This window comes from Sesamum indicum, linkage group LG5 (genome assembly GCF_000512975.1).
Source record: "Sesamum indicum cultivar Zhongzhi No. 13 linkage group LG5, S_indicum_v1.0, whole genome shotgun sequence".
NCBI classification, from domain to species: domain Eukaryota; kingdom Viridiplantae; phylum Streptophyta; class Magnoliopsida; order Lamiales; family Pedaliaceae; genus Sesamum; species Sesamum indicum.
Window position 1 is genome coordinate 17,968,641 of NC_026149.1, and position 9,857 is coordinate 17,978,497.

General features: G+C 33.5%; 1 protein-coding gene across 1 annotated transcript; it reads right to left on the minus strand.

Moving 5' to 3' along the window:
• LOC105162890 (probable LRR receptor-like serine/threonine-protein kinase At4g30520) lies at positions 4,275-9,049 on the minus strand. The gene is made up of 11 exons (XM_011081052.2): positions 8,254-9,049; positions 7,990-8,122; positions 7,794-7,865; positions 7,537-7,680; positions 7,317-7,388; positions 7,126-7,185; positions 6,844-6,944; positions 6,565-6,699; positions 6,111-6,461; positions 5,178-5,557; positions 4,275-4,972 (listed from the first exon to the last, which is right to left on the minus strand). The coding sequence occupies exons 1-11, from the start codon at positions 8,351-8,353 to the stop codon at positions 4,604-4,606; spliced, it is 1,917 nt and encodes a 638-aa protein (XP_011079354.1). The 5' UTR covers positions 8,354-9,049; the 3' UTR covers positions 4,275-4,603.

The window sequence follows — 9,857 nt, forward strand, 5'->3', positions numbered from 1 at the left end:
TTTTAATAAATAGTTTTTGAAAAAAAATAAATATGAAATATACTAATCAACCTAAAATTTATTATTTTTTATAAAAAATAATTATTATTAACAAACAACAAGTATAAATATAATGTTTTATCACATGGGGATAGAACGGTCTCTAATTAAATAAATAAATTATTACATTAATATTGATTAAAGACCGTTTAGTTCCTTTGTGCTAAAAGAATACTATTTTTTGCTTATTATTTCACTTGTTGTTTGTCAACAATAATTATTTTTTATAAAAAATAAAAAAATTTATTTCGATAGTATATTTCATATATAATTTTTAAAACTTATTAATAAAAATAAATATTTAATTTAATAATGCTCCCACTAAATAATATAATAGTTGATTCATACAAAATAATTAAACTTCCATGATAGCCACCAAAAAAACAAAACACTTTATTAATTAATCAAATAATAATATGTGAGTGAAATAATATAATTAGATGATATATGAAATAAAATATAAATTTTTTAAAATATTAAATATCTGAAAGTGTAAATTTTATCATTATTAAATTATTCAAATTATTAGAAAACTCCAATATCGACTTCAAATATATAATGTTGGAACCAGTCCCAGCAGTGATGAACCAAGAAACTAAAATAAAGCTTCCTATCAACTATTACAATAGATCAAAGGTTACACAAACCCCTTTATAATATATCAAAAGATCAAAAGTTCTTACGAAATAATAAAACAGTAAAATTGGAACTAAGCACAGATCCGAATAGATTCGGCTTAAAGAGCCAGATCCGAAAAGAGAATCACACAACCTGAATAAGGCCGGCAACCTCTTCATGGTTGCTTGAAAAATCCATTAACAGTCACCACTGAGAACCACGGTCACCAAGACCCACACAAGAAACTACTAAGGTTAATTTCTTAGAAAAGATTGATGACTTTATAGAGAAGAGATATAGAAGAAGGAATGAGAACCAAAAGGCGGTGGTAGGTTTCCGATGACATCGGAACAAGGTGGCGAAGAATCAGAGAAAACAGAGAGAGGAAGGGAGAAGAAACGATAGAAGCGGAGCAAGAAAGAAATCGGGAATAAGGTTAGGGTTTTGGACATAAGTATTAGGTTATTAGGTCAAGGTCGTGTAACCGACTTGCGTACAGAGTGGGCCAAGCAAACCAGTGGGCTGAGACAAAGTGGGCCAAGAAATCTTTACATATGCACTGTAAATTATGATGTTCTTGCTGCATTAGTTTCTGAAAATGACAAAACTAGTTTATAGCATAAAAGGTTAGGTCACATTAGTTATAAATGACAAGAACTACTTAAGAAAGAAGGAGCCTTAACTGATAAACTTGAAAAATTAAAATTTTGTGATGAATGTGTTATGGGTAAACAACATAAAGTATATTTTTCTGCATTCTCTTCCCCAACCCCTTCAACTTCATCCTGCATTCTTGATTGTGTACATGCAGATGTTTGGGGACCAACTAACATGCTACTCATGGTGGCAATAAGTATTTTCTGTCTATAATAGATGATTATTCTAGAAAGGTTTTTGTTTTCTTGATGAAACATCAGTCTGAAGTCTTTGATAAGTTTAAGAAATGGAAAATTCTGGTTGAAAACCAAACTGGAAAGAAATTAGAAACCTTTGTGATGGTCCAAGGTAGAGAATGTTGAATAAATCGCCCATGACCTTTCGGTAGGCCCAGCCTAAGTCCAACCTTATTCTCCATTTCTCTCTTGTGTCGCTTCTATTGTTTCTTCTCCCTTTCCTCTCTCTATTTTCTCTGGTTCTTGGCCACCTTGTTCCGATGTCATCGAAAACCTGCCACTGATTTTGGTTCTCACTCCTTCTTTCATATCTCTTCTCTATAAAGTCATTCATGGCTTTGGAGTTCTGTTCAACCTGATTAATATCCCCCCCCCCTCTCTCTCTCTCTCTAATTCGATCTCTGTTCTTTGTGAACTCTTTTTGAGAAATAAACCTTAGTGGTTTCTTGTGTGGGTCTTGGTGACCGTGGTTCTCAGGTGATTGTTATTGGGTTTTTCGACCAACCGTGAAGAGGTTGGCGACCTTATTTGGGCTGTGTGCTTATCCTCTCCGGATCTGGCTCTTTGAGCCGAATCTATTTGGATTGTGCTTGGTTCCAATTTTACTGATTTATTATTTCGTAATAATTTTTGATCTGTTGATATTTACAACTTTGTATTTAAATCTGTAATTCTGATTTGTAATATTATAAAGGGGTTTGTGTAACCCTTGATCTGTATTAATTGTTGATAGAAAATTTTATTTTGGTTCCTTAGTCTCATCACTGTTGGGACCGGTTCCCAACATATAATTTTAAAAATAAATTAAAAATAATAAAATTGAATTAAGATTATTACAATGAGGGTGAAGGAGTAAAAACAAAGGCGGATTTATTTACAAAAAAAAAAAAAAAAAAAACCAAAGCAATTAGAAGCAACCCCCAAGGTGGTTCTAGCTTTTGGCCTAAAAATACTTTTTCTTAGTCATTTTAGAAGTAGAAATTGACATCCCAAACATTTTAAAAGTACTTTTTTAAAGCAAAAAATTAAAAAAATACTTTTTAAAACAGTCACACACACACTCCCTATAAGTAAGACAAAAATTCATCATTATGTTTGGCTTGCGTTTTGGGCCATCTCTGAGATGGCCCAAAAACGAAGCAATGTTTGGTATTCAATATTTTGTTAATTTTTGTCTCGTTTCTAGGTATTTGTAATAGTGACTGGGGGACAAAACTGAAATTTCTCTCTCTTCATTTACAAATAAATTATATACATTTTTATACATATATATATAAATATATATAAAAAAGACATGATTTGACAATAAACAGTATTTTTTGTCTCCTCACTATCCAATATCAAATATACCATACTTATTTTATATTATCTCCAAAAACAAATCCCAACATACACGCTATCTCTAACTTATTTTTATTTATCTTTGTTTTTTTCTCTCTATCTCCACAAAATACCCAAAAATAAAACCAAACATTATGCATATATTTTATAGGATTTAAACCCGTGATCTCCAATTTGTTCACAAGATCTTAGTCTAACTAATTTAACCCAAACTAGCTCTTTTTCTTTTACCAAATTAAAAAATTAATTTTTGCTTCAAATTGTCATGGTAAAATTTTATTTTTTTTACTAATCCCTATAATAATTCCTCTGTTGGGGTATTTGAATCGAAGGGCGCAGGAATATAAAAAATTGTATAACTAAACATATTATGATGTGTGTATATATGAAATGAAAAAGAATCATTCAGAATTACAGGGAATTCATTTATGTATTTTATTTTCAAGAATTATAAATAAAAATAAATATATAAACAACAAATCACATTTAAAAAAGAAAAGAAACAAAAAAATTACCCACTTAAAGTATTATCGACACGATAACAAAATTAATATAGTGATATTAAAATGATGTGCAATCACTTTTATTAAAAAATGAATTATAATTAATTTTAAAATTATCTAATAGGAATATAATTGTCATTTATATTAATATAAAAGAAAAGACTCCCCACACTCATAAACGGCGGTTAACGACACCGCTGCACCAATTTTTTATTCAACTGATAAAATTACTTATACAGCTTTCTAAGTTGTATATTAACTTATACATTAATTTTTTTTCTTTCTCTTTTTAATGTAATATATTAGTTTATATATTACTCTTATTTATAATATATTTTATAACATGAAATATTATTTATTGTATGCACGTAGAAACAACTTGCCGCAACTAGTATTTAAAAATTAAAACAATATTGTTATTAATCGTCGTTAATAAGTATTGCGAATCGTTCTTTTTTATATATACTTCTATACTATATAAAAAAGAAAACCCCATTTTTACTGACAAATAGCGGTTATTTATGCCGCGATACTAATTTTTTAAATTATTAAAAATATCCTTTTGTATTTTTAACCATTCCTATTTAAACTCTTCTTTTCATTTCATATGATCTATACTATCTATATATACTAATACGAAAATTTCACTCACACCAATTTTTTTTTGTGTTGATAATATCTCTAAATTAATTTTATTTTACTTATTTATTTTTTTAATATAATGTCTTGATTTATATATCTTATTTTTATTTATAATATATTTTAAAATATAAATCATTATTTATTATATATATGGAGGGACGACGTGTCATAACAACTAATATTAATATAAGTGAATCATGATAAAAATAGATACAACAACCTCGTACACATGACGATGAAGTTATTACAAATTTACGATGCTCTTAATTCATCCAATACCAATGGATTGTAAAAAATCGGGGGCTTCTCAAATAATCCAATTATCAGTAAGAAATGGAATATAATGCACCCAATCTACTGTAGAATGACCTGAATTTGCTGAAGGAGAGTACACTCATCAAACAAGAACCAAAGGTTATGTACAGTGCAAGAACAAAATACCAAATAAGATGGCATCCAAGACTTAACAAGAAACTTTTTTCGACTTTCTTCTCCAAAGCAGATCAAAATTTCTTGCCACGAGTAAAGATGAGTTCAGTTATTTACTGCTCTGTTCTGTCTAACGTACTATCTTGGACCAGACAGCTCCATGCAATGGGCGTCGTAGTCGTCGTCCATGGTCATTGTCATCCCATACATGCTCGAATGATCATGATCCATGTCCTCGTGGGCAACGGTCGAACGTGACTTGCTACTATTGCACGACAAATTTGCAGCACTGTGGATGTAGTTATGGGTGGATGCCCACTTTTCGACAAGACCATCGCCTTCTAACATCCGGACGACCTCAGACATTTTGGGACGATGGGCCGGTAGGTACTGTGTACAAAGTAGAGCTACTTGCAGCATTTCTCCAACCTCAATCTGGTCATAGTGGATTCCTAGTTCTCTGTCAACCAGTAGTTCGATCTTCTTTTCTTGTTGTATCTTCTTAACCTGCAGTGGAACAACTTTGTTACTTCTAGTTTCAAAATGATGTGCTTGTTCCTCCTAGCTTATCACAGTGGAAAAACGGGAAGACCGGATCAAATGTATGCCCATCTCCTAGAAAGTTTCTTTCGTCTTTTCAAATTTTGCGTTTTGACATTAAAATATGTATAGCGCAACCTCATAGTGTGCATCCTTTTCAGAGAGAACGTACCCATTCTAGCATAACTCCTTTCTGGTTCACCGATTTTCCAAACTCGAGAGCTCTCATTCCAGTTATAAGCTCCAAAAGTAGGATACCGAATCCAAATACATCAGTTTTCTCAGATGACTGGCCAGTGGAAAGGTACTCTGGTGCAATATGGCCGACCGTGCCTCGAACGGCTGTAGTTACATGAGATTCAGCATGGTCGAGTAGCTTTGCGAGGCCGAAGTCACCGACAATGGCCTCACAGTAGTCGTCTAGAAGCACATTGGCAGCTTTAACATCTCTATGGATTATCTTTGGATCACATTGCTCGTGCAGATACAGCAGCCCTCTTGCAGCTCCAATCGCAATTCTCTTCCTGGTGTTCCAATCCAGAGCTGGTTTCCCTGTAATATATAACGCAAACAAAACGAAGTCGACATGTATTATTTACCTGTTAAAATGCAAGTTAATATTTCAAAATCTTTTCCATCTAGCTGATAGCATTTCTTCTTAAGGGGGGGAGCAATATACACAACTTTTTATCACAAAACTTTTCAATCATGTAATGACATTACAGATAACAATGTCTGAATCGGACAATGTAAAGAATGCAGGTGTTTACGTATGAAGTTGCTGTCGTTATTTTCAACAAAAGCAAACTACCCTCCACTCCAAATGGCAGAGTTTTTTGGCCTTAAGGAACTTAAAGTTCAGTAAACCAAGCACGTCAAAACAAAATGCACCATACAAAGATGCATGAAAAAGATTCTTTGATATCTTGAAGTATCTACTGCAGTTAAAATGGGCCCTGCTCCAAACTTATATGTGATACTGAGGTCCACCATAAGATCACACCTGACAAATTTGTACATCATGCTCACCTAATAAAGCAGAATCAGAACTCAAAAACAGTAGTAACAGTTAGCAGACTTGCACGAACTCAAGACGGGTACTGACCTCTAAGCCTTGACGCAACACTCCCATTAGACATGTAAGGGTACACAAGAAGTCTTTCATTTGGGGTGGCACAGTATCCGATGATACGAAGCAAATTCCGGTGAACTGCTAGACTGATCATCTCTAGTTCAGTTCTGAACTGTGATTCCCCTGTAGTTCCTGTCAAATCCTTTAGCCGTTTGACGGCCACCAGTGTGCCGTCTCCCAGTTTTCCCCTGTAAACGTTGCCAAACCCCCCTGCACCAAGTATGTTCTTTGAGCTGAAGTTGTCGGTAGCATGTTGCAGCTCTTTAAACGTGAAGTTCCTAAGATTTCCCAATTTTGTAAGGTCAAGGTCCTCTTCTTGAACATCTGGAATGAAATATAATAAATAATTATAAAAAGAAAATGGTATGTACATAGATTGTAATAAATGCAGTAACAGACATTTATATACTTGCACAAGATTCGCTACCTGTAATGTTTAGAATGGACTGCTTTCTGTTCTTGTTTCTTTTCCAGAAGAGAAATCCAAACACGATAACTAATACAGAGACTAAGCTAAGGCTCACTCCGAGTGCAATTGCTAGTTTTCTGGAGTTGGTTCTTCCTGAATTAATGAAAAAACAGAAATGAAACACTTACTTATCAAGTTTGTATGCTGGTGCAGGCGTGCGCACACACAAATATATATATATATATATATATATATATATAGAGAGAGAGAGAGAGAGAGAGAGGATCACTTGGTTACCAGAAGATGGATTTACAGAGAATGCAAGAGGACTAGCCAGGGCTGATCCAGAACACTTTTCACTAGAGTGGCTTCCACATATCAGAGGATTCCCGAAAATGCTGCAAGAACATAACAATAACCAGGAAACAAAAGATCTTAAAGCATAAAACAGAACGTACTAATACAAACAAGAAAACAGAGAAATGCATTAATGAAAATTTTTCATATATTACTAGAACACAGTAAACTAAAGGTCATGTAATAAAATGATCAGTACAGAATTCTGCAGAGAAACCATACTTAAATGTTTTGGTGGCTAAAGTGGGAACAGGTCCACTGAGATTGTTGAAGGACAAATCCCTGAAAATATTCAACAAATGCAGAAAATCCCATAATTCACATGTGGAACAAAATCCCCGAATATAATTCTGAACATAACAACAGAATCAAGAATGTAAGAGATAAAGGAAAACAGTGAGATCAGTACTCACAAGAAAGCAAGTTGAGGGAGACTGGCTAAGGACAAAGGAACAGCCCCAATCAAGCTATTGTTGTTTAACCTCCTGTTCATTACAAGACAAACAGCAATAACAGACAGTACATATAAAGTCAAGAAAGAGATGTCGCCTGATAAGGAAATGCATATGAAGGTATAAAGCAATTATATTCTGAAATTTGCTATGAATAGTTGTGAAAAATGTTAAGACTCACAGGTATTGCAGATGATTCAAGAATCCCACAGATTCTGGAATATGACCAGATAACCTGTTATTGGAGAGGTCCAATGTTTGAAGGTTTGGAAGATAGCCTAGCTCCTTTGGAATATGCCCAGAAATATTATTGTTTTGCAGTAATCTGTAATGTAAAACTCAAAATCAAGCCCACAAGAAACTTCGTTCAAAATCTGTAATGTAAAACTCAAAATCAAGCCAACATGTATGTGTGAAAAGGTTTAGCAGTTTTCTTACACTTGTTTGAGGTTTGTAAGGTTTGCAATCATCCAAGACAAAGAACCTGATAAACCCTGACTAGGAGCTCCTCTGTGCACAGCATTTTGTCCACAAATAAAGAAAAGAAGATTCAAATTTTGCTTTAATCCAACAGTGAAATTCAAGAACTCCAACACATTGAGACAAGCTGAGAGAAGAAAAAGTAAAGACTTACAAAGCAGTAACAAGATTATCAGAATTGCAAGTGATCATAGACCAGCTACAAGGGTCCACTGAGTCTTCATCCCAGTTGCTCAGAGCTCCATGAGGATCATTCAAAGCTTCCCTTACAGCAATAAGAGCTTCAACTACAGCCCACAAGAAATCAGAAAACAAAGAAGCCAAAACCATAAACAAAGAGGTCAGAACAGAAAAACTTCACTTCCAAGAATGAAAAACAAAGGGATTTTTGTTTCTCAAATGAAACATTTGTGGGTACCTTCAGGATTTCGGGCCTCAAATGAAAAGGCCAGAGTGAAGAAAAAAGTGAGAACCAAGAGAAAGAATAGGCAGTTACTGGGCATGAGAGACATGATCATAGAGACAACATGAGGCAAGAAACAACCCAGACTCTCTTGGGAGTTTTCTCACATTTGATTCACAAAAACCATGTATTTAGTATGTTCCCTTTTCACCTTCTCTCTCTCTCCCTCCCTCCCTCTCTCTCTCTCTCTCACACACACACACCCCTCTTTACAAAGTCGCCATCTTTTTTACTGTATTCAAACCATTCTTTTTTGAGTATTTTTAGAACCCCTTTATTTATCTTCTCCACTCCTCTTGTCTTTTGAATGTGGGGGAGAGAGAGAGAGAGAGAGAACACACATATATAAGGAGGAAAGAAAAAGCAATTCTCTGTGTATGCGTGTGTGTTGGTTGTGACTCTGTACTAAAAAAGAGCCTGCCATGGGTGTGCATCAGTTCTTTGTTTTACTATCTCTCTCTTTTTTTTTTCTCTCTTTTGTTTTTGCTGTCTTATTATTCTTAAATTTCCCTTTAACTTTCCCAAAAATCTACTTAAACACTCTGTAACATCTGTATGTTTTCTGGGGTTTCCTTAATTTTCTTGTTTTTTAATGCTTAGGAGTTGTTTTCTGCAACTTTTTCCCCCTCCTCTTACTCTAAACAACGATCTTTTTACATTCTTCTGCTTGGTTGTGGGGTTTACCTTCCTTTTCCATTCATCCCATCTCTTGCTTTATTCCACTTTTTACTGTGTTCTTGTGTGTGTGTGTGAGAGAGAGAGAGAGAGAGAGAGAGAACAGAGAATCAGGTGGGATTACAGGGAGAAGTCAGTGATAGTGAGGGATTAGAAGCTCAGAATTTGAGAGTGACAGCAAAATATTTGGACACAGACATAAACTCTCCCTCCCCAAGCAAACCCTTCAATTCTTTCTTGTAATGATGTCCAAAAAAATAAAAAAAACAAACAAAGAAAACCTTTTGCATTAAATAATGAGAATAAATTTAATTTAATTAATATTAAAATATACTTTTTTTTTATGTATACTAAATGTGAAAATTATTAAAAGTAACCACTCAAGTATATTTGATGCGCGTGCATAATTTAATTTTTTGTGTGATGTTTATGTATGCATTGTTTAAAATTAATTAAATAAATTAACTCCACACGTACACAAATAGACAATTATTTTATATAATAAATTGATAAAATAAATGATTATTCGTAAGAGAAATAAGCATATCTACAGCCATTTCAGTCAAAAACTCGCGTTTTGTCTATTAAATGTAGTTAAGCCATGAACTTTAATAAATAGTATAGATAATGCAAAAGCGAAACTCTAATACAACATACTGTCATTGTCGATAATAAAAATTCTTGCATTCAACGCATAAAGTATTTTCTTCAAAACTCTCGTAATATTGTAGTCGAATAATATTTTCATGCATGCAGAGCGTCTTTCCACAAAATTATGATAATAATGCCATATTAATCACGAAATGTTCACGTTTATACTTAATATGATACATCTTATCCTTTATATCGAATCAGATTAAACTTCTTTCCCAGATCAAATTTAT